Source organism: Anser cygnoides, chromosome 1 (genome assembly GCF_040182565.1).
Source record: "Anser cygnoides isolate HZ-2024a breed goose chromosome 1, Taihu_goose_T2T_genome, whole genome shotgun sequence".
Taxonomy (NCBI): Eukaryota; Metazoa; Chordata; class Aves; order Anseriformes; family Anatidae; genus Anser; species Anser cygnoides.
The window spans coordinates 67,107,175-67,133,241 of NC_089873.1; the positions used below are offsets into that span (position 1 = coordinate 67,107,175).

Consider the following 26,067-nt stretch of genomic DNA (forward strand, 5'->3'; position numbering starts at 1 on the left):
AGCTGCTTTGCCTGGGATTACACGGTCATCAGAAAAGCACTGCTTCACAAAATGATCAATACTAGTTAGAAGCTTCATTCTACATATGCATCACTTTCTGCAAACAGCGTTAAAAAGTCATGGCCATAATTCTCCCTTTCTGCTGTATGAATGCTCTTATGAAAGATACACCATTTGGATGACAGCAGGAGGCACTATTTTGGCTATTTTTACAAGGCTGCAGAAATGTAATGTTTTATTTTGATTATGTTTATGGCTAACTTATTTACTGTATCACATGTAGCCATTAAACATCCCTGTCTATATTTGATGGCATGTGAGACATACACGAGACCAGAGAATCCACACATTTAGATCAGCAGACCGTTGTCAGATCACTGAGAACACCAGAGTGACTGCATCTCTGCAGTCTTCAGTATCCACAGAACCAGGCTGAAATAAACAGATCACCCACAGAAAACTTGAGGATCAGATTTAAAACAGAGATGAAATGAATGTCACAAGTAAGCTGACTCCAGCAAATGGTGCCTATTTTTCAAATCATCCAAAGGCAGAAAATGGACATGCCTTGCACATATCTAGAGTGAAGCTTCCACTTAAGGATCCCTTTTTTTTTTTTCATTGGCATATCAACTAATTCTGTAAATACACAAAAACATACAATTCTAGCTGCTTTACTTATTCCAATTTTCTCATTTGGCAATGAGGATCAGTGTCATTCAGCACACTATCACACAGCCAAATTCTTTCAAGGATACCCGGCTGTATCACGTATCTATTATACCTGCAGCTGTAACCAATGGAGAAGCTTTGTGCTTGCCAGAATCCACAGTAGCACTACTTGAGGGAGTACTTGGGCAGGATTTGTCGTCAGCCTTTTTCTTCTTGTCTTTCTTATACCCAGAGAAAACAGACTTCCATAAAGATCTGGATTTTGTTGTTTCCTCTGTCCCACCACTAGATTTGTCAGAAAGCCTGCTGTCATTTTTGGATTTCTTCTCCTTTTTGTTCTTACGAGGGGAGAAAAGAGAAGTTCTTTTCTTACTCTTCCCACTGGAGCCCTCTGAAGAGGTGACAGAACCTTCAGGTCCAGCCATGTCAGCAGCAGGAGTGGAGAACTTCTCACTAGCAGTGTCTTGCTTGAGCACGGACCCCTCTGCTATTTTCAAGGCCAAATGTTTTGGAGAGTCATAAAACAGCTCTTTGGTCTTCAAAGGCATAGAAGATGCCTTTCGTGACCTTGTGGACCCAGCAGCAGCTGCAGCCATCTCCATATCTTTCATCTTACATAACTGTTTAGCCATGGCATCACGTAGTGCTTGGCTCTTGACAGACTTCTCTCTGGCTCTCATTCTTTCTTCAGCAAGCTCCTTGGCCTCTGCAGAAATTTCAGGCAGTGCTCTCTTCTTTTGGTTAACCCCTCCTTCCAATGAGGGCAGACCACCATTTTCTTTGACCAGTGGCAAAACAAGTGGTTTCTCTGGCCTTGGCCTACTCGTAGGAGGGGTAAAGAACTTCTCATGAAGGCTTGTGTCTTCTGTCCTGTCATCATATGTGTCCTCTACATCATCAGCAAATGGAATCTCATCCACACTCTCTGCAAAAGACTTCCTCACGTCGTCTTTTTTGGCCTGGGTTGACTCTTTGACAGCAGAGGCTGGCTCATGGCGTGGGGCAACAGGAGGCGTTGATGCTGGTGTCGGAGGTGACTTGGATTCGGCCTCGTTCTGCCAAACTGCTTGATGCCTCTTTCTACGCAAAGTGGCAGGTTCTTCATTTTGAGGAGGCGGTGGTGGTGGACTTGATGGAGGAGTAAGCATGGTAGAGTCAGAAGTGTTGAAGCTCTGGCTAGCCAAAGTTCTCATGTTAGATGAGCTCTCCTGGAGGCCAAGTCCTGAACTGCTGGATACATCTCTCTTTACTTCATTGGAACTCCTCAGTTCTTTTTCTGATGGAGATTTTGGAGTGAGCAGAGAAATCTGCTCGTTTTCTAACTTGGACAGGCCCTGCCTTCTTGGGGCAGGCTGGGGCTTCACAAGATGCATCCTTTCATCCCCTGAAACACTCTCGCTATTAAAAGCCTTCAGGGGAGTTGTCTCAAGGGCAGGTACAGTGAAGTTTGACTCTGAGCGTTTGTTTCTGTCTACTGGGGTGAGTCCTAAGCTTCTCCGGATTTCAGCACTCTTCATCCAGAACTCTTCCACGAGGTTACTACGTTTCAGAGCTTCTTCTGCAGTAGTAGGGCTCCCCAGTTTTTCCACTTCACTATCCTGACTCCTAAGAACCAGTTTGGCTAGAGGAGTAGACGTTAAGGCTGGGACAGGCTGGAAACACACTGGAGGTTCTGCTGGGGATGGAATAGAGGTTTCAGAAGAAGGCAAAGGCTGGGAACAGATAGGTGTTTGAGAAGATGTTGGGGATGAAGCCTGTGTTGGTGCTGCTGGCTGAGATTCTGCTGGAGATGTAGGTGCAATGGCTTCTGGTGATGCAGCTGGCTGTGATAACACTGGAGAGAGTGGCACCAAAGGGCTTTTAGCTTTCCCGTCTTTGGGAATTTCATCTTTTGGTCCTTCCTCAAGAAGGAAAGGCTCAGGAAAGAAGCGTGCCTCTGGAGATTTTATTGCACAGGATACTGCAGCCAGGGGATCTGTTACATTCTACAAAATACAAATAAAGGAAATATTAATAGTCACTGGGCATGTTAGAATGCTGTTCCATTGTTTGCTGCTACATCACCCAAGTATCAAAATATGAAAAAAAGCCAAACACCTATGACATCCCACTCCCAGGCCTAGAATGTCACGTAGGATTCCTCCTCAGGAATGGATCGTTTTTCTGTCCCATTGTATACAGTCTTTTGTACATTACAACACAGCAAATTTAATTGTTGGAAGGAAAACTGCGCTAAATTCCAGAAATCCATTTCTATCTTCTCCTGCTCTCCCTTTCAATATCCAGCTCTGTATATAGTGGTGGTCCCTCATCTCAGATAGATTTCGTTCAAGTCTCTCAAGCTCATATCAACCCAGCACTTCCTGCTGGCTAGCATTTGCTGGAATGTTGTCTTAAAGCAAGTGGTGCTTTCTCTTTTAAGAGCAAATTAGGCTGCAATCTGAGAAGTCTTGTCTTATATGGAGACTGCCACATTACTCAGTAGCACAATTCTTAGTTTTAATATCTATGCCTTTGGCACAGGACTCCTCTTATTGAGTTCTGGCATTATCTTTCCAATGACATCTTTCACACCACCATTCTTTTGCATGCAGAAAGTTTGGTTTAACTGATACATGAGCATTAGAGCACAAACCTCTCTGTGTGCTTGTATGACATTAAACACCCAGGTCTTAAGTACAGCATTTAGGCACTGTCCTGATATAAAGAATAACTTTGTCTAACAGAATTGTTAGACAGGCCTCAAAAAAAAAATCACCCTCAATTTTAATAAAAAGAGAATGTTGTCAACAATTGCTGTCAGGAAACTGGCCTTATCCTATGATGTGTCCATTGTATGAGTAAACTGGTATATGACAAAACTCTCTAGGAAAGTCTAATCACTTAACAATTCCTTAAAAACAAACACTGGGGGGGGGGAAATATTTGAATTAAACAACTCAAGAGTCATGTATTTCTATTGTTACATCCTATTAGCTGGAAACACCACAGTAAGCTTGCATGCTGACTCCAGAGCTGACACTACATCAGTAAATAACTTAGCTTTCTTGAGCTAAAATATGTTGTTACTCTAGAATAAATAAGCACTGCCTTGGTTACTACTAAGTAAGTAATACAATTATAATTTTGAATTGCAGTTGTACAGAATCTGATTTTGGTACAGAAAGGATAGTAAAACCAGGATAAACAGGAAACACCTTACTTATGACTCCCTTCATGCATTATATATATCTCTTGTTAACTGTGCATTGAAATGAAAATATCCTATAATTCTTTTTTGATTTTGTGATGGGAACTTGTGTGACTGTGACAGAGCCACCACACTCTGAAACTAGGAAAGAAGACTTAAGTCTAAATAAAGTCAGATTTCAAGAAGGTCAGCATCAATTATAGAGACAGGAAAGCAGAAAAGAGCACTGCTGTCATTTCTCAGTAGTTTATCCAACTGTTCTATTGAACTTCAGGTATTAAACAGAAAACTTGAAGGATTCTTTCTTACCTCTACTTGTTTTGCTTTGGGACTATCTGCTGGAGACAGAGGAAGAACATTGTCACTAGCTGACTGGATAGGGATGGGTGGCTTGCACAGATCTACAGAAAGCAAAAATATGTTTAACAAAACAAATGAGACTGCTAAAATTCTAAATTTTTAATGTTACACACAGCTAGAAATGACAAAGTCCTCAGCTTTTTACAAATTCTAGATTGGACATCTGGAACCTAGTCAAAACTTTGTAATTGTCCAAAACAGTACAAAGTGTTACATAAAAATTTCTACAAGAACAAGCAGTTAGATGGGCTCTCACACTTTAGGAAGCTGTAATCAATGGACTTGGAACATTCTTCTCAAAATGTTAATGCAAGCACATGCCTTGCCACTGAGAGTAGTGAGATGGTTCAAATCCAACAGACTTTCTTCTCTTAAAAAATCAAATAACTATATAGACCATCCAGAATGCAATTACAATCATTCCAACACTGGTGGGAAAGCTATTACCTTCTGTCGCACTGCAAGAAGTACCTTCTGCTCCTTCTTCATCTTCTTCGTCTTCAGAGACTTTTAGTCCTGGCTGTTCTGTGTCACCTTGATGTAAGCGGAACTCGGCTTCTGCATCAGATGGGATGTCATCTGATCATTAATCACACAGGTTGGGTGGAGGAGGGGACAAAAACAAGAGATCTTGGATACAAATCCATCAATATGTGTTTATTATTTTCACAATCTTTCATAATCTTTTCTTTCAGTTCACATGGTGCTAATCACTTTTATCCTGAACACCTAAATGCTTCACTTCTTTCTGCATGCTATTAGAGTAATTTAAGCAGTAAATGATGGATCATTAATCAAAAGTACTAAATAGGTAGTTGATGTCATAGCTTCTCAGTTTTCTGGACATTTTTCAAATGTTTTCTGACATATGCAGTTCTTTCTACACTAGCAGGGGAAGATATTTGGCACAATACTATGACCTTTTCAAAAATTTACTTCTGTTATTCAGCAGGATTAATTACTGAACATGGACTCAAGACTGAGCCCTCTAAACAGCAGATGGTGAAAGGATGCAATACATTTATTCTACAACGCATGGCACAGAGGTTCTTCTGTTTCTTTTTGTCCTTCACTTACGGCTCCCTCTCGACTATTTGAAAGAAACTCCTACATCACTAAAAATTTGATTACGCTTAAGTACTCCCATACAAAGTATTTTCTACCAATACAATTTCTTTTCACAGAACAGGTTCAAACGATGTACAGTGGTACCCTACCGTCATCCAGCTCTGCACCTGTGTCTCCCTCTTCACCCGCCTGCCCTTCTGTGTCTGCAGGCTCTGTGCCCAGCTCATCCTCCACATCATTATCCTCACACGGAGCTAGAATATATTCAAATATTGAGAGAAAAGAAAAAAAATCTATACAGTGAAAAGGGTATACTCTAAACTGCACTGATTATTCATAGTGGATATATTTATTGATTACTGCCAAAACAAGAAATTCTGAAGTGTGTCAGCTGGAAACACATATACTGTGAAATGATATTTTAAGACTCCCAGAAATCAAAGATAGCCTGCCCCTTGGGATTCTCTAAGAATTTTTAGCATTGGAAGCAGACAGGACTTTTCTGAGGAGCTGGCCTTGTGTAAAATTCAACAAGAAAGGCACTGGGAGGCCATCAAAACAGAACAGTTTATGGTATTTCTAGCAATTTTTTTTTCTTTTCCAGAGAAGAAGAGTTACTATCCCTTTATCGCATATGTGTATTAGGTGAAGACTGAAATCTCACAATGTATCACAACTGTTCATCTAGAAATTGAAATAAGCTTTTGAGGGTGTAAATCAGAGACAAACAGTCTAGTTCTAGGATTGATCATTATTATATTTGGAAACTGTTTAAAGCTGTGCAGCTACAGTACTCTTTGGTAAAAGGGTCTAAGAGACTTGATATGCTGTATATTAACTCAAAAATCAATAAAGATATTTTTAAGGAAATAAAGAGATATTTACAATTTTCCTTTTCTGTTACAAATCATAATGTGATTTGCTGGGTCCAAAAAAAGATAATATTCTTGAATTTATACCTGAAAAGGGCATTTGATCTTAGTACTCATGACAGGATTTAATTACAGGGGAAAAAAAGAAAACTAAATTTCATTAGTAAGTGATACTTAAATAAAAATAATTAAAAAACAACTAAGAAACACTGAGTCATCTCTAATGATAGTGGATGATTCACTAGATTTTTTTCATTACACATTTTCATAGTATGTTATAATTTCAAACATAATTTAAATATTAAAAAGCACTTTTTTTCATTTTTTTTTTTCCCACAGTAGAATCAATCAACTACGTTTTTGGATTTGTGCAGCAAGTTAGCATCAATACCTGTACAACAACACGCAGACATATAACTGTTGTATCTCCACCTATTGCAAATGCATACGCAGTCAGCATGTTACTACCCACAATGTTTGCTAACTATACACATAGCATCCGGTCTTATAATGATGACAACCTTCTTGGTCACCCATTTACCAGCAAACTAAGCCTTGCAAACCTCTAGACCTGCATGCATACAGTGTCATACTGTCATTTCTAGGAGGGCTCCTGGCATGATTCCTGGCAGTTAGTTCCCCATGGTAGGGCTGAAGGCTGTTTCCAAAATGAGCCCATCTGAGGTCCCCCGATTCTGGACAACAAAGAAGTTTAGCCACATGGAAGTGAATCATGCTGTGCCAACTTTCTTCAGAGTCAGAGAGTGGGCATCGATCTTTTTATTTACTAGTGAAGATGTGGCATCTGGAACCATTTATATGCTAGCATTACTAATTATGACAAGCTTAAAAATGAAACAACCCTCCATAAAACTGAGGTCTTATAGCCTCTCTTCTTTATCTAACACAGGTTTTTGCTTATTTCAAAACACCCTTCTGAGGATGGTTTGTCTTCTTTCTTCGAGCTAAGAATTTCTTTTTCCATTCTTTTCCCCTCTGTAGTAGTAAGACAGACAAACGTAAGGGTAAATTTGTTTTCTGTCAACTACTGTGAAAAGGCAGTTCCACGTACGTGTGATAAAGCACTGGCCTATTTCCTTACGTCAGACGCTTATAAAATGCAAAACCTTACAGAGCTAGAGCGTAGGAGACTGAGTCACGCAGCAAAGGCTAAACTTTCCTCAGGGGCATATACAAATGTACTGAACAAAACAAACTGTGCCCTGATCTGCTGGTTGGTTAAGTATGCACTAACCTATGTCGTTTTGGAAATAATAACGTCACAGGATATTTTTATGATAACAACAAATGTGAACAATCTATCAAAACCTGCAAAAATGTAACTGACATTAGGAATATCTGATAGTCCTATGTACACAGGTGTCTTCAGATCCAGAAACTGTAAGGTGACATGACGCACATAGGGAGTGTTGGAAGGAGAAGAGAAAATCAACTCTTAAATAGGTTGGAATACAAACCTCAACAGAAGATTACAGGTGCATAGATGAGTAACAACTCAGTGCAAAGGGGATCCCATTTTGAGGAACGCGGAGAGCTTGCAGGTGGTTGGTTACATTATACATATACTGTGCATATACGTATACGCAGTTAGGATAAGGAGCAAGAGGCCAAAAGCTGTCACACAGTAACTGAGAAGCTACGCACTACGGCAGCCAGAAACTGGGATCGGCATTTCGCTCGTATCAGCTAGCAGCCAGGAGCAGACTGCACCAAGTGCAGCCATCGTGTAAACCACTGCTGCCTCGCCAAAGCAGCAACAGAAGCAAGGTTTTACAGGCGAGCTAGCTATCCTCATCTGCCAAAGCAACTTTGCTGTAGATCAACTATGTATCCACAAACTACTCCTGACTTTCACTGCTTTACACAGGTGTGCTCCCTTACCCTGGTGCCAGAATCACTGGTTTTGTAATAGAGCTTAGAGAAACACACAACAAAAGCAACTGAGCTCTGCCATCCTTCAGCTTTCCTGAGCCTTTCTTAAGTATGGGTATCCCCAAGTCAAAGGAGACAGAACAGCCATCCCTATCCCTAAAGATCCCAGCTTCAACCTTGATCTTCTTTCTTGTTTTCTTCACAGCATAGCTAGTTTGTAGTTGCTACAGATAAATGCAGTTGCTTTCAGCACTCTGTCACTTAATCTTTGACTGCAAGAAAGCCCCATGTTCTTTTAGTCAAGGAGCTAGGGGAGTACCAACTGGTCCAGTTTTCAGTTTACAAAGCAAATCAAAACACTTAGCTAGATTCCTCCTCCTCCGTTGTTACACCAAAGATAACCTGTCTGTTTGGCCTGCCTTCAGAAGGGTTACAACAAACGTCGAGTTCATGCAAGAATGGACTGTCTGAGCAAGGCGTGCATGCACACTCCGCCTCCCTCCCTCCCTCCACTTCCAGTCATGCAGTAGCGACAGGGCCGTAAGTCCAGGGTTAAAGTACCAGCTCAGCTGCTGAAGGCATGGAGAAGAGACGGGCAGGGTTATTGTGCATTGGAATACATAGAACATCACCAAACTACCTCCAGGGACCGTCTCCAGCCACGCCTGTACCGCCTCATGGCGTACGGAGGGAAGGTCGGATGCTGAATTTAAAAAACAATAAATTGTAAGAAATCAAAATTAGACCATCAGTAAGTGTCTGAAACAGAAGAGTGACAAAGGGAGATTTTTCAGCAGCAAATACAGGAACAAAACACATGAGATGTTAAACAATCAATTCCAGGCTTGGGATTTAAATTGAGATAACAAGGGCCAAATCTTCCTTTAGGATCTGATATGTTAGAGTAAATAAAAGTGGCATAGTGAAAAAAATGCAGCATCTGACTAGCGTGTCACCGCTGCTGTGCTGCACTTGAAACTTTGTACAGAAAGGAAACTAACAGATGGAGCTGAGCTGCCGGGGTTTGAATGCCAGCAGACGATGAGGAGCACCTAATGCAGAGTGCAAGGGGCTTCTCTGTCCTGCCATGCTGTCCTAAACTTTCAGATCAAACCTCACCACCACTGCTACTCTGATAAACTCTCCAAACACCTCGTATCACAGCTCAGCCAGGAACAAATTTGTCTACTGAACTCAGATTGAAAACTTAAAAGCGTGTCCAAAAATGCTTATTTGCAATGCTCCTTTTAAAAAACAAACTGCTGATACGCCTGCGCATACCTGCACTGTGTTAAGAGTGTAATTGAAGCAGCTGATCTATGGATCATGATTTTCCTAGCTTGGCCTAGTTTGAGGGGAAGAGAAGAAAATATTGCTTTGCTTCCCAAAAGAAGCTGGAAAGGTGACAAAATCAATTTGGAAGGATCAACACAGGTTTTCCTCTAGTTTGCCGGCACAGCTGTACCAATACACTATGGAAAAACAGGAATTATAAAATGTAAACTAAAAGAAAGAACTCAGAAACTATCGGGTCACAGACCCTCAAGCAGAAGCTAAAGCAACCTCAATTGCAGTAAGCTTATGAAACTGTGTTAACATTTTCTTTTACTTAGTGTTCTTAAACATTAAGCAAGTACTTGAGGAATATTGAATGTTACAGGCAGTGGAACACAGCCTACTTCTCACTTGTAGGGAGCTAATTTCACACCAGAAAATCCCAGTGCAAACTGCAACTGTAAGCCTAGCTGACCTGAACTGGAACTGTGTATCAAGTTGGACCATGATTTAAATACACAAAAGCCATCTAGAATTATGAGGAAAAGATGATTAACTGGAGTGGAATGTGATCAGTCAGGATGAGGTGAAGCCCTAGGCTTCTGTAATACAGATAAATCATGAACATTTTCTGTGGAAGACACCCCTTCTCATAATGTACTTATTCCCCCTACAATTCTGACACAATGGTTATAGACTTTGATAGAAGACCACCACCCAGTGACAGCATCATTAACTTTTACTAAGCTTACGTTCTGCATAGGTAAAGGACCTAAAATACTTACCTTAAGACGCACTGTAATATAGTCTAGAACAAGGACTGTAGAGACTGACAAGGCGTTTATAAAATGGCTAGACTGTTGGCAAAATAGGTATACTGTCAAATCTTAAATACAGGAAGTCAAAACAACCAGTGGTCAGATATGCAAGCCCTTTGAACTCCATCATTCCCCAATAACGCCAGATGAAGTTACACAATTTGACAACCAGCAGTGGAGAAACAGGCCCAATAAAGAAGCCGACCCTGTTCAATCTTTGCTGCATTATGTATGTAACATTATCTTTTAACTTTCCATAGAAGAGGCATAGTCCTCACTGCCACAAAAAGCACTTGGCACCTACCCCTAAAGTCAGTTACCGTGGGCTGATTACTACCAAATCTTGTGTACAGTGAGGAAGAATTCTATACAGTCAAAGCAGGCACACAAACAGGTCAGAGAAAGTCACCACCACCAAAGAGCTGAGGAAGCAGTCATTTTAAGTGGGCACTGACCTGAAAAGCAAAATGTTTAACCAAGTGTAATTTCAGAAAGTAGCTCCTTTGGATCATGGCTGCCCCTGCTGAAGTATGCTGCTCTTCAAGGGCACAGAAGCAACAGAGCTACGCAGCTGCAACTGTGATCTAGGAACGGATGGCGTGGAACAGGGGAAGATTACCTCTGGAGGTGGAGGACTTTGAGGTTGGCACCATTTTTTCCTCCTCCTCTTTTTCACGGATGTGTGTCCAGTGCACATCTGCCAGGATCTCCAGAGGATCAACCGGATTTACAATCTGCTGCAGCCTAAGGTTTCCAGCTACCAGGAGGACATGGCATACCAGAATATGGGCAGGGTGGCATGGAGGACAGGGAGGAAAACATGGGACAACAGTGGATAGGAAAGGTAACACATCATAGGAAAGGAAATAAGAAAAGAAGAAAAGATAATATTACTGGCTAAGACAGTTTTCAAGACAGGCAGAAAAAGTTCAGCATTGTGTGCACACATACACTAACACAGCGCTCCTCAGACTCCCCATCAAAGCTGAATAATGCCATTCCAGAGGCAAAGAGATGCTACTAAAAAATTCATTGTAGATTATCTCTATTGCAAGCAGCTTCGCTGAAATGAAAAACATTCTCTGGGTGTCCAACAGATATGTGATATGTAAATACCAGTTTAGTAGAAATTTCCAGCCCCTTCAGCCTATTCTTCATGATTATTGCCAAAGAGATCTTGCTTTTAAAGGCAAAAACAACCAGTAGTTTGATTCACCAAAACAAAAAGTCTTTCATGCCCTACAATCAGGTTAAGTATTCCTTTCTATGCTGGGTAAATATCTCCTTATGAATTAAATTACATGATGAATCTCAGAGTTGCATTTGTGTGTATATGTGCATGTGCACACATGAGCACAGACTTTCATGTTTAAAACAGCACTTTGTGCACTCCTGCTAATTTGCACAAAATGGCCTGTTCAAAGGGTACATTTTTTTTTCTGAAGAATATTGCCATTTTCATTATAACTTAACAGCACCTCCACCTCCCCTGAAGGGACTTCCTGTTGCAAAACTGAATTTGTTTAAAAGACATTGCATTATTCCTCAGTTACCTGCCTACACAAAGCTCAGATACATACGGATAGTCAAAGCGAACAACAGGCACATCACTAAAGCAACTGATAAGCAACTTGCTTAACTGCTGCAGAATGTCCATGCTGGGAGCATCTAACCTGAGGTGAGTATATTGATAGACCCTGTCTCTATTGCTGTCTGTTCTGGGACTATAGCTCAGGTTTTATTTACCATATTAAAATAACTCATTCTACAGGAGACAAAGTGTTCAGCACCTGCAGAAGTGATCTTCAAAAGCAAATGACTCCTCCTGAAAAGTAAAATGCCCACTTAATTTATAAAGCAGTAAGTCAATTTTCAAAACACATGGATTACCACTGTGTAGGGCAAAACGCTTTTTCAGCAGTTTAAAGCTTCAAAAGCAATTAGATTTTCATATGCTGGACTAGTGTTTGAAGGAAACAAAAAGAATTAGCATCATTTAGAGGCTGCACTCATCATTTTCTGCTGTCTGGTTTTAATGAAGGTCCTCTCTCCTGGCCATGTTTTCCTCAGTCATGGCAAACTGTTTGGGACTTCTGCTTCAGGAATGACTGTGTGTGACATTTGCCATTAAAACTGCAGAAAAAAAAACAGGCAGAAGGAACTGCAGGAAGGACAGAACCGCCAGCTGGTCATTGAAGAGGAAAAGGGTTCAGACACACAAACTCAGATGCATAACAGGATTCACAATTTAGCCAAGTATTTAGCATTTTTATGTCTCTGTTACCTCATCAGAGAGTTTCTTATCAATCAGCATAACCGCACGGTCTAACCAGAGCTACTGGACATCTTGCAGGGACAGGAGTCTGGGCTTTTCTCACTGCATACCAAAGCACTCGCATGCAGGCCCCAAGATGAGTAGAGTTAGCATTTGCATTGCCACACAAAATTTTGTGTTAAAAGGTTTAAGTTTGCCAGCAATGGCTGAGAAGTATATAGTCACTCAGCAAGGCTAGAAAAGAGCAGGTCCCACATGATCTGTATGTTTTAAAATGGATTTCTCTGGGATTTAGATCAGTGTAACATACGCGCCATCGGTTACCCTGCAAGTCTCCGGACAGAGGCCCAGGCCTGTCCTGGTTAGGATATAGGTCCTTTTCACCCTTTCCAGTAAATAAATAGCAGCTTAAACAGCACAGCCAACTGTGAAGGACTGCTCCTTGGCTGACAGGCAAACGTAACATTTCGTTGAGATCTAAATGCTTGAGAATTTCAAATGACAGCTGTCTAGCCCTCCCTGAAAACTGCTGGCTAAGCTTTACAGGATGCTGGGCGTTAATTCCACTTACATTTGGAAAGGTAGCTTTCCCCTCCAGTTCCTCTGTGGCACCTACCAGCGCTTCCTAAGAAGTGGTCAGTCTCAATGGTTAACTTTCAGTGGAACGAGAAGCCACCCACAAATCAAAGCCTTGGAAGCCATGTCTAGAGAACACTAGCAGCTACAACAGGGGAAACTTCTTCATTTATGCTCTTTAGCCATCTTACTAATACTTCTCATACTTACCACCCGAAAAGTTAAATTGGATAAAAAAAACAAACAAACAAACAAAAAATCTCATTTCATTTTTTTTCCCCTTGGGAAAAAAAAAGTCAGAAGCTAAGCTACTGTTTTTACAACCGTATGTTGCAAAATAGGCAATTTGACGACTGGGTATGCCCTCTTACCTGCAGGAAGGCACTTGCATTTTCCTCCTATGTATTCTGGCTCTAATGAACCACATTGAGGGACTAAGGGATTAAACAACTATTAGAACCAAGTGCTTAAAACAAAAAAAAAAACAAACACCTAACCATCAGAAATAAACTGAAACAAAATGCTTTATGGAAAATAACACAGCTAGTTAGATAGGAATGTCGGGTTCATTTAATGCCCATTTTATGACTGAAAAATCTGAGGGATCTCCACAGTTTGATTAGCTTCCCCAACAGACTCTCCCCACAGACACATATTCACAAAGGACAATAACAAAAAATGCAAGTTTGCTCACACAGGCAATCTAATAGCAGTACTTCTGATGTGTCCTATTTGTCTGACCTATTACACAGGTACAATTAGTCTGCGTGTATGGACCAAATCTGGAACTCCTAAATATGTGGGGGTCACTGTTCATGCTCATTACACTAACCAATTGTCCAGATTTTCTAGATATCCTGAAATACCAGGAAACTTTATCTTTCTCCTAAAAGCAGTGGCAAGGTCAGACCTGATATATGGCACTTTGATCAGGAGATGAAGGTAACAACAGCTATCAAATCAGTTTTTAGAAGGCTGGTAATGCAATTACATAACACACGGAATCTTCTCATGTGGGACCTGCTCTTTAAAATAGTTTCCCCTGCTTAGGGGAAATGGAAGTGGAAATGATATACGGGTACCTTTAAATGTACCCGTGTCCTCTTCATTTGAGAGACGTTGAAGCCAGAGACCTTGCTGCAGCTCTCTCTCCCAAGGGCAATACTCCCCCTCTACAGCAGAGGGAACCACACATCCGTAACATCGCACCAGACACACGTGTGTACACACACAAGCAATGGTGAGAGAGAGAGAGAGAGGAAGACAGAAAGAAACAGAGAAAGGACAGCATCAGAAAGACAGACTGTCTGGAAATTCCCCAAGACCCCTTCTTTATTCCTGCTGTATGGCAGGAACGCTGCTCAACAGAAAAAACATCATCTTGAGAACACCAAGATTTACCAGACTAAACATGCATGTTACCGTACTTAAAAAGCAGTCTCGACTTTCACAGCTCCTACGTTGAAAAAATAGCCAAAAAGCCTGTTGAGCTCATGAACAAAACTGGCACTAAGACCCAAAATAACAGGACCTCTGCTTGCAGCAGGCAGCCAAAGACCTTTGTGAAGAAGCTCTTTGGAGTCTACTAGTCTTCACAAAAGGGAAATGTAAGTATAAAGACAAAGACAAGATCAGTAAGAAAATTGGAATGGTGGTGAAACACTGAGAATGTCTATTCTTAGCACAAACTTTGCATTTTGATGACTGAGACAAACACACAGGGGAAGGAGTCTTTCCCTAAGATATTCCACAGAAATCCCTCAGAGTGAAAATGAGAATCCCCTGAACTCCCTGACTTCTCAAGGAGGAGAGGAGAACTAAAAGCTCTAGGGAGAGCTAAAAGCAGCTTCTTCAGGCATGCCCTACTGTCAGCTAGGGCACCACCCTGAGTGAAGCACCCCACAGCACTGAAAACACTGCCTCCACACTGCTTCTACTTCTTGCTGCCAAATAACAAAAGGCCTGTTCAAATCCAATTCCCAATAATAATAATAAATAACAATAAAGCAACACATTGTCAGAAAGCCGTGAGTTTTACATATTGGCAGGGTATATGGGAAGCATACTGTGTTGGTACTAGTGCTGCAGCTGCCCTGTGGGGAAAGATCTTCTGTATCCAGAATGACCAAACCAAAGCTTCCCTTGACAATAACTCCCTCAAAAAAGAAAGTAATAAAAAAGTGAAAGGAGAAGTTTTCCAAGGCAAATCTTTCTTATTCTGCATGGCAGATAATGCAGTTCAGTTTTCCCTGCTGTCTAGCAGAAAGAAAGGACAAATCAATCTGTCTAACCTTCACTAGACTCTTCCTCTTCCTCCTCTTCCTCCTCTTCATACTCCTCATCGTCCTCCTCCTCCTCCTCCTCTTCTTTGTACTCAATCTCATGATTCTCCTCAGCTTCAATCTCTTCTTCACTCTTTCCCTTCAGGAGGGCATGGATGCGCACAGCCTCTTTCCATGGCACACCACCCAAGTCTGAAGGAGGTTGCTGAGGCAGCAGCAGTTCATCTTCATCTTCATCTTCCTCCTCCATCTCAGACTCTGAACTACTGTAAGGGTTTAAAAAAAGAAAAAGAAACAAGTAGCAAATGTTTCCTAGATCAGTCTTAGATCACTCACTCACAAGTCATTACAATAAACAGAAGTCCAAAACATACAATGCAAACCACAATACTTAATTTTCTGCTTTCAATATTTCATAGGCATTTTAGTGACAGCACAATCTGCGGCCTGTAGTATGATCCTTGCCCTGCTTTTTTTTTAAACAGGGTGAAGCAGCATAAAAGTGCTTGTAAAGCCATGTCCAAATACTTGTGCAGTATTAATTGTTACAGGCGTGACCATACTTGAATATCGTAGAAAGAAGTGACTTTCCTAATACCACATTGCTTTGGATAGACTGGTGCAAGAGTGCTTGGCAGTGTCATAATGTAGAAGGTCACATATTTTGATAATGGCAGCTTCTTCTAGCATTTTGGATAGCTAAGATGTTTTTGGCACTTGCTGGGGACAACCACAAGAGGCTTCAGGAGTAGAAAGATCACAACACAACTACCAGGTGCCAAGCACTACAGCATATGAGCTAAGGAAAACAGGAGAAAAAAAATGCAAAATTCCTCACTTTTCTACATCACAGACAGAATCACTGTATGCATTCACTTAAGTATACAGTGTACATAGTGGTAAGAAACTATAGGAAGCAGTAAAAGGATAATTACAATATTGAGCTTATTATTTGCACAGGAAAGTCTAAAACATGCAAAACAATAAATCATTAGTGCTTATTAGACATCTCTGTTTAATTCTAGCAGTTTCTCTGTATAAGTAGCAGGGACAAGAAATGTAACTGTCTACACAATGACATTTAAACTAGCTCACTCTTACATTCTGGACTACCTAGAGATACTGGGAAGAAAGATGGTTGCATTTGTCACTGGAAAATGACTGTGAACCATACCACATTCAGAGAATGCATCTGCAGGGTGAAAAGGTACTCTTTCTTTGTTTTCCATAATAGATCATTGTCAAAAAAGAACTGCATTTATTAGAACAACAGTTGGATAAAAAATAAAATATATTTAATATAACTTGTACAGTTGTTGTAGTTCTGTTTCCCATACACAAGGTTTTTATTACATAAGAAGTCATTATGTGACAAACCGACACTTTACAAAAAATGATACACAGCAGCGCCCTTTCTTTTGTATTGCAAATAAACATATCCGGGCTCAGAAAATCAAATTACTCTACCACTACATGAATATATAATGTTCATATAATTCTATTAATCTGTTAGAATGAGAGACTGTTTTTGATAGAGATGTTAATAAGGAAAACACTTCTTTTCATTTTCTGATTGTCGTGTACTTATGTCCATTGGCTCTTCAATTCTCCTCATGGTTCTGCACATATATAACATGATTTTGACAAAAGAGAAATGTTCAAGTTATAACCCACATTTTCACAGCATAAATTGAATACTTATTTTTATCAGGCCACGGTAAAAACTGAATACAAATGCTGTTGCATGCCATGGACTTGGTGTATATTCCAGGACACTGGAGCATTTTCCAAAGGCTTTACACAGATATGCTCACAAAGATAAAAAGTGATGTTCCCTCTCTCCCTCCTCCCCGACTAGCAGCACGCTTTCCTACCCTTTAGTATGGAAATAAACCTGACAGGTGCTGCATGCTAGCTTTTTCATGTGCTGTCAATAAGGTTTACTGCTAGTCCAACTGTTGCCATGACTGCTGAATGGGACAAGTTGCTGCTCTTCAGCCAGCCCGCTTATCTCATGTAATATTGACGACATACATTCTTTACCACATAGCTCACTTTACCTTCTTTGGCTTTTATTTATAACCTGCTTTTTGTTTGACCTTCAAATACTGAGAAATGAGAAGCTCAGAGGCAGCAGCGAGGTGGCGTGGTATAGTGGGCATTCCTTTCAGCGTGGTGATTTTCTGCCACAAGAAATAATTCAACAGCTGACACTTTTTTTTTTCCCTTCTATAAAGCAGCGATCAAAGACTAACTTTGGTTACTTTATGGAATTTGGATAACCAGTTGAATACCTCTTTAAAGAGATGTTCCTACACAGATGTAGTGCTGAGGGAAGGAACCTAAATTGGAAACGAACCTCTTCTATTCCTTTGCCATACAGCATGAGCTGTCCTACCACTCTTTTTTGAAAGGTCGCTGTAACAGAGTATTAAACCAAAACTGCAGATGACATTCTGAAAGTTACTGCAAGTTAAAGCCAATGAAGGCACTTAGAGGGTTTTCTCAAATGCTGTGTAGTCAGAGTTTGGTTGCTTAAACTATTTTTCCTCTTGAGGAGTTGATGCCTAAGCAAGATTAATTCTCTTTTGAAAAGATATCCTTTGAATACTACTTTCCGTAAAATTTCTCTGCAATGTGTACGCCCATGTGTACATGCATGTATGTGTGTAGGGAAGCTGGGTACCCAATGCAGAGTCTGATTTGGAGTTCATACCTAGGTGAACCTTGAAGCCCAATCCATTGCTCCATAAGACACGGAGGGAACAAAAAGTCCTGCATTTCCTCAGCCTGCTCCTAACCCTGCAGTTCTGCACCAAGACAGTGAAGATGATCAAATCAGGGCTTTGGTTGGCTTGTTACAGGGATTTTTTTTTTCTTTTGTTGCTGAAAAAGTGGTGAGACTTTTTCCCTTTGTTTTCTGGTCTTTCTGTGAAATATCAAGGACTGGATACAGCTGAACAGAAGATAACAGATAACTATATCATCTAGAAAATTCTCTCTTTGATGTTTGCCCACACAGCTTTATCAATGCTGTAAGTAAATTGCTTGCTGTGTTTGGATTTGGGACAGATTTTTTTCCAAGTCAAACTGACAGGCAATTTAGTAACTTTTCTCCTTCCTTTCTATAATAGAGTGTGAATTGCCCACTAAACACTGCTTTGCACAAGCAAAATCTAATAATTCAGTCTATTACAGACAGAAATACCTAGTTCAATTCAAGTTATGAAGGTGAACATATACAAAGACAGCTAAAGATAGCAGCTTATGTGAGGAAATTAAGCTACTGAACCTAATGGTGTAGGTATTCTTTCCACAGTTCTACAAAACAACTCTTGGAAATGACCAAGAGCTTCGTATCCGAAAATACCAAAGTTCCACTTTTTTAACTCTCTCTTCTCCTTTGGAAATTTTCTGCCATTCACTGACCAGGCCTACAGCGTTTTGATTTACTGAAATCATGACCAGTAATAATAGGGCATCATACTAGTGAATTTTGGTTTAGAGCTATAAACATAAAGGACCATGAACCTCACAATATTATTAATGCCTAAACTGTCACAACTGATTTAAGTCCTAGGCCTGAGCTGGGAGCTAAAGGAGGGATGAGTAAGGCAAGCAGAGTTTGCATTTCCCATTAAATAGTCCCATGATTATTCAACCAGACACTTCCAGTTCCCAATTGTGTAAACTATGTCAAAATAGCATATTCTAAAGAAATTGCTATGTTAAGAAATTAACCGAAGAGTATTATTTAAGTTTTGGAGAAAACTGCTGTACAAGTTATTAGCAGTTCCCAGGCCCAGAAGGTCCCACTGAGCTACATCTTCATGCATCCAAATCTACATGCTGTCAAGAGTGTCAGAGTTCAGGCTATTAGTAGTTAGTCTTCAGATGCTGCCCCTTCAAATTTACCTTAAAAGATATATAAATGACAGATTCTGTTCAACCTAAATCCTGTAAACATTTTAATGAACATAGCAGCATTCTTCACTACACTAATTCAATTCAGTTCAATTTCACATGCATAAATGTAAAGAATTTCTTATACAGCCCTATTCCTGTAGGTAATGCATACACTGAATATGTTTGTAGGCTCTAATGCTGTTACAGGCTTATCTGAGTTTACTTCAAGAAGACTACTGGGCAGACTGAAAGCTGAAAGGATAAGGGTTGTTATTGCTACAAAGAAAAGTAGATGATTAGAAACCATTATTAAGAGACTAAGAATTCAAAAGTATGAGATTAATTATAAAGTTCAGAAGCATTCTTCATCAAATATTCTTTCTCACTGATTCTTGCAGCACCTATTTCCATCAGCTCTATTTGCAAATACTTGGATCCTAATGTTTTTACACATCCCTTCGTAGATAAAGGAAAATTTGTAAAGGTGCAATATACTTTTCAACAGGCAAAAGTACTGCTTCAAACTACGGTCTGTTAGGCTTTGCATCAGCAGTCAGTCAGGATTACAATGCTCAGTGTGTCAAGCTTGAGTCTTTGAACTAAAAATGTTATTAAATTGTGATGCAAAATAGACAAGAAAAGTTAACTTTGGAACCCACTCCCATTTGAACCTGTGTTCTGCTTGCTCAAAAGACTCATTTGTCTTTAATATAATTTTCAAAATAAATAAATAAATAAAATTTAAAATTTCTTTCCAACTTAGGACTGAACTACTTAGGACTGAAGTATTATGGTACTATAGTTATCCATGGCATTATGGTACTATAGTTATCTTCTAAGAATGGTAGTAAATTATTTAGAAGAACAGAAACTACAACGTAAAATATTTGTGTACATACATGAAATACTTTCAAAGAACTTTAGGAAGAGCAACCTGGCAAACAATATGTGAAAAACAAAAACAAAAGAAGCTAAGGGAACAATAGGCAAGAGTATGTTGGGACGGTTATAAGAAAGCTTATGGTCACTGTGTACTAACCTGCTGGGCACATCCTCTTCTGTTCCTTTGTCCAGCACACTGCTCAGGTTATGCTCTGCTAGCGTCTCTTCAGGAACCTCTTCCAGTTCTTCTTCCCGCTGCAGTGACAGTCGGTAATTCTCCAGCTCAATTCGCTCAGGCGTGCCACGCAACCGCTTAGCGAGGCTGGGCTCTTCCAGCCCATTTACATTAGAACCTAAAGAATAAGTCAGTGAATAAACAATAAATGCAACAGTCAGGGCTGTAATTTTTTAAGGAAATTGAGCAATTGGGAGAAATGGGGCTTGAGGCAGAGGGAGGTAAATAAAGCAAGAGAATACCTTATGCCATTATCCTGTTCACCACTACTGGCAGAACCTGTTGGGGAGCCAGACTGCAAAAGGGAATCTTAGTGTTTTTGGCTAACAGATGCTGGAAAGAATGTTAAATGTCCTCGATGAGAGAAGAAATAAGGATGTTTTAACTGCGCTGGAGCCTACATCATAAATACTGGGGAAGGCCTGGCCACAGGCTGGATGTATTCTCTGAGACCAAGTAGGAATGCCAGGGGGCAAGCCTGCTGCATGATGTCAAAACTGTTACTGGTCAAGCCAGGTAGGTGAGCTACATAGTTAGAGAGCAAGCATCACTAATACTTAAAGATGCTGAGAGGGAGGGGATGAAAAAGTCCCATTTGGAGTGAGTTTTCAAACTTTTTTTGGATTTGAATTTATTTATTTTTTAATCAGAGTTTGAGATGAAATGAACCACAGGGAAAAAAGTAGATGAGATGTTCGCAAGCACGAACATCATGAGTCCCAGAGAATTGCAAGGGCATGTGAATCAGACATTTGGAGAAAAGTATACAGAAGCTTCATTCACCGTAGCACTCAATTAATTAAATTCTAACCTGCATTCATCTATCTCTTTTTAAAATTCTAGTATTTTAGCTTAAACAGCAAGCCACTGTTTACCCTTACACAGCTTACTATTTACAGAGCCTAATCTTTCCTAGCTTCTGTTTTGCTACGCTAAACAAACCGAGCATTCCTCTCATGAGATAAGCTCTTCAGTGCACTGATCACCCCCTAGGTCTCTGCACCTGTCCCTGTTTGGATTAATCTTTCCAGAACCTGCGTGATCAGAATTGTACACAGCTTTCCAGATGAGGTCTTATCAGTGTAACATACAGCCCTGCCAGAAATCTCTCATCTGGTACACCCTGAGAACACATTTGCCTATTTATATGCCACATAATACTGGTGGCTTTTGTTTATTGACTGATATTCAGATCTTTCTCCTTCTCTGCTTTCAACTGATAAGCACCTTGCTGGTAGCCAAATCACTTCCTTGGTGCATGACCTGGTACTTTCTACTATTACATTTCTATTTTTAATACTACAGTCCACAACATTATGCAGCTCTTAGTGTATGACATGCCTATCCTCCTCTGCATTGATGAGGGCTTGAAATGTTGCCTCAGCAATGAACTTCATTAGCAGATTTTTCCTTTTTGGCTAGTAACCTTAGCAAAAGCAATACGAAGATCAGTCCTCAGATCAATTTTTTGAAACTCCATAGTCTGTGGGTGTTACCCAACTCCATTAATTCAGTTTTGAATAAAACCTCTAAACTCTCATCTACGCCAGCTCCTCAGCTACTTGACGCTTCATGTATAACCCCCACATTTTACCCAGCTTAAATAATTATTTCCATGTGCCAGCTTTCAGGTACTTTACTGAAGTCCAATTTTTGGATGCACTGCATTTCCCTCATGGAGGTAATCAGTTACTTCATCAGTAACAGCTGTCAGGCTAGTCTGGCACGGTCTTTGGTGAATCCATGTCACGTTTTATGCCACATACCTTCACGAGGTCAAAAGACTTCACTTGCAGAACTAGCAGTCCTTATTTATTCCCCTCAAAGAAGGTGTTTTATCTATTGTTTAGATTAACAGATCTGTACTTGTTCAGATCACCTTTCATCCTTTTATTTTTTTATTTTTTATATGCACATCATACTTCTGTCACCCAGCAGTCACATAGCATTACCCTGAATTTGATAGTCAGGGTGCATCAGGATAGCCTGATTTAAACATAAATTGCTACCAAAAAGCTCACAATTTCACTGTACAGTTTTTACAGTTTTCTGAAACAAAGATTATTTGGTCTCATTTTACTTCCACACATATAGTATAGTAATATTTAAATTTTGCTTCCAGCTTCATTGGGTTAATTTCCATTTCCAAACCTTGCTATGTATACACTAACATCTTTTGCTCCCACATTCAATGCCACCCTCCCAACTGAAATTGGAGGCCAAATATCCACTTGCTTTCCTGGCTGTACCTGAAACTGCATTTAATCTCAGACTCATCCTCTGTGGACCCACTTCTGGTTTTCCTCATCTTGCTTTTACTTACATACTTAAAGAATACAGCTGCTTGTTTTCCTCTCCTATACAAATTCGAACCCAGCACGAGCTTTGGCAACATTTATTTTATCCTCACATGTTTTGACCTCCAAGACAACTTCTGTTTTCTTTCTCTGTTCTTTGTAGTTTATCAGTTTATTCCCGTGACAGCCCTTATTCAGGACAATTATTCACCCAGTAACATCTCAGTCTCTCACACTAATACTATGGCCTTGCCATAATTAGTGATGTTAATTTCCAATCCCTCTCAAGAAAGATAAAATCTCATGGAGACAACTGCCAGGAGTGCTTTTCCCTCTTGCTTGAACCTTTCTATGATGTGGGCAAATGGCTGCTGTGCCCCTGGCTGTAACTACCGGGGTTATTTATGGTACAAACCGCAGCTTGCTCAGGTGGAAGGAGGGAGCATTATCTTCCATTTCCAGGCACACAATGGTCTCTACCGTTTCCTGCTGCTAAGCCTTATGTTGTATTAGTCCTTTCAAAGTTTAGTGGAACTGAACTGCCTCCTCAGCTGGGATTCACATTTCATTTCATTCTCTCTAGATGGTGATACCACCTCAGCCAAATCTATTTTTGTAATCTGTGTTACATTCCCCAGCCCTGAGTTCACAGTAACAGGGGAGCTGACCTGGAATATTGTTCTGCCAGTTCTGGCTGACTTGGAAAAACCAAGGACTCTGGGTAATGGAAGAACATCAAGGTGAAGGAAAACAAAGAAAGAATTCACCAAATCATCATAAAACGAGAGTTTTTCTACTTGGAACTCTTTCTACACAACACAGCACTCAGCTAGGCTCAGCTATTTCCATAGAAATATCTTTTCACAGACTGTTTTTAACTTGTTCTCTTCTGATGCATACCCCAACATAGCTGGAATGTCCACAAGCCGAAAAAAAGGATGAAAATGAGAAGAATTAGACTTTTTTTTTTTTTTTTGCCTGACATTATTTCAGTCCTATGTTTTTTTTAACAATCTTAAGCTTTTTTTTGTGTGTGTCTGTTTTGTTTGTTTTTGGTCAGCCTTTTCAAGGAAAAGTAAAATATATAATATCATGTTCATATAATTAAATCACATGAATGGAGTATTGGAAAAAAAAAGAAAAAAAAAAAAGAGATGCTTGTTTCACTGCCTGGGCTGGGGACAAAGACCAGTAGCAATAACTCTAAGGTAAAAAAGGACTGAAAATCAAGCTGACATCTGCTTATATGCATTTCACCAGCATATATAATCTTTCAGGCATGTTATTCAATAAAAACAAGTTATCATTAACCTTCTAATCATGAAGACCCTGTATCAGTATAACATGTACAAAGAGAATCAAACCAATTCTGCCACAGTATAAACAGTTAAGTTTGGGCAAATGAATCAATAAAACTGTTAAAAATTTGAAAATATGAAAAATCTACCTAAACTTAAAGGTAAAAGGATGTGGTCAAGCCAGGATATCCCGTAAGCTTGGTAAGGGCTCTCTGTCTCAAAACACCAACAAAGTAAGAAGAAAATTCCCAGCAATTTTCAAATTAATTTATGTTTCTACACACTTCAGATACAGGATTGGTCACACGCCTGCACCTTACTTTGCACATAAACCAGCTCTACATTGAGAACATAATCCAGAAGCTCAATTGATTACCAACATCAGCAAGGGATCTGTAGAAGTTTGGTCTATGTGAACGCACTTTGTACACAAGACTTGGTTTTGTTTCTAAAAGATGCCTTGAAGGCTCATCTGGCTAGTTGCAAAGCCACTGTCAAACTTGTTACCAAATGTGAAACAGGAGAAATGCTACCGATAGCCAACTGCCTGCACCATGAAGTCGTCAACTATCAGAAAGAAAGCATTACAGTTCGCAAACCTAGCTAAGGGACAAAATTAAGCAGGAGATATAGGTTTAGTTAACATTACAAAATGATGAACAATTTCTCCACATCATGCTATAGAGTCAATTCATTTGAAGCTACCAAAAAAAAAAAAAAATAAATTGGCATAGGGAAATTTGTGGATGTCCTACACTTATTTCTTCTAAGTATATATGGTGCTGTATGCATGGGCAAAGTCTATTTCAATGCAGTTCTTGTAGCTGCTAAAGCTTTGCTTTTTAATGTTCCTCTGGAGAGGAAAGGTCCCTCTTTCAAATTGTCATCTTGTATTCCCCAGGCTATTTTATAGCTTGCCAGTGGGAAATAGCTGCAGAGTATGTTCATTATCCATTATCTGACATTCCACCTTGTCAGTACATTTGGGCCCAGAGCCAAAAGCCTGAAATCGGTCACAACTGAGAGAAAAGGGGCTGATGAGGCTACATGTGCCAGAAAAATGCTATGTTATTAGCTAGGGGGAGTTAGCTACCTGAAAGCCAAGAGCAGTTTCTCATGCAACCAACAGATCAGTTAAAAATCCACAAACAACATCCAAAATAGGATACATTTTAAAATCTGATTCTTTACTTTGGAAGAGCAATGGGCCACGAACACTACATAGATCATCCAAATGGAACTGTTTTTCCTAACAGGACGGTCTGCTTAGCTGTTGCGTGAAAGCTGCCAGAGTCCTTTAATTATTCTCAGCCTTGACACGGCCTGCCTCCTGTAAAGAAAGTCGTATGATCAGAGATAACATTCCTACACTGAACTGCTCCTTGCCTTCCCACATGTGTCCTTTTCTCCGTCCTGATTTCAGCAACTTTGGAGACTACAGGAAGGTCTGAGAATCTCCTCTTGCAAGAGTAGCCCATCTCTATTTTTCCCCAGATTTCTATACAAGCCACACATTATTCTCATGAACCAGATGAAATCTTGCCAGGATTACTCCCTGACATAACACTTGCTGAAGACATAGGACAAAATGGAATCTAAGAACAATTAATTTTCCCCCCAAGGGAAACTACCTGCTTTTACCTAAATCATTTCTGTGTCATTGTACTAGAACTTGTTTTTCATTAATCATGCGGTACCTCTGCACTTCATTTTCTTAGTCAAATCTGATAAGACTGCAAGCTCTCCAAGGTAAATGTCATGTCTTGTGAAGTGTGGATTTAGTATTTTGCACAGATTCAGATGGGGCCTCAGGGAGGCACAGCAACTCAAATAAAAGAATCTACTGAGAAACACATGCAAAAGAGGGAATGAATTAATACATATCTCAGGATAATCTTCATTCTGGATTTCTCAAATCTTGTGCTTTTATAATAGTCTGAAACGCTTTACCTGCTTGTTTTCAATCCTATTTTCCAATCCCTTGGATTACTTCCTTCTCCACACAAATGTTTCAGAACACAGTTATCTATATCAGATAAAGCAACTGCCATGGATACATCATCATATCACATACGACAAAATACTGAGATGGCAGATGGAATTTTTCTGTGGGAGTTTAAAAGTAATGCAGTGAACACAGAGTCAGGTATGGCAAATGTCCTCAGATT

At 40.0% G+C, this 26,067-nt stretch overlaps 1 protein-coding gene across 20 annotated transcripts in view; it reads right to left on the reverse strand.

Annotated features, from left to right (window-relative positions):
* MICAL3 (microtubule associated monooxygenase, calponin and LIM domain containing 3) overlaps nt 1–26,067 on the reverse strand; it is a 168,453-nt gene that overhangs the window by 30,617 nt on the left and 111,769 nt on the right. For 14 of the 20 annotated variants that reach the window (XM_048081462.2, XM_048045907.2, XM_048046756.2 and 11 more), the window contains 9 exons: nt 20,227–20,422; nt 15,291–15,547; nt 14,082–14,171; nt 10,768–10,905; nt 8,696–8,758; nt 5,440–5,544; nt 4,670–4,801; nt 4,172–4,263; nt 785–2,657 (listed from right to left, as the gene is read on the reverse strand). In XM_048081462.2, the coding sequence (XP_047937419.2) occupies nt 785–2,657; nt 4,172–4,263; nt 4,670–4,801; nt 5,440–5,544; nt 8,696–8,758; nt 10,768–10,905; nt 14,082–14,171; nt 15,291–15,547; nt 20,227–20,422 (2,946 nt within the window). Of the gene's footprint in view, nt 1–784; nt 2,658–4,171; nt 4,264–4,669; nt 4,802–5,439; nt 5,545–8,695; nt 8,759–10,767; nt 10,906–14,081; nt 14,172–15,290; nt 15,548–20,226; nt 20,423–24,751; nt 25,230–26,067 lie in introns of those variants that run through there. The other 6 variants (XM_066998892.1, XM_066998880.1, XM_066998839.1 and 3 more) reach the window with 5 other exon arrangements.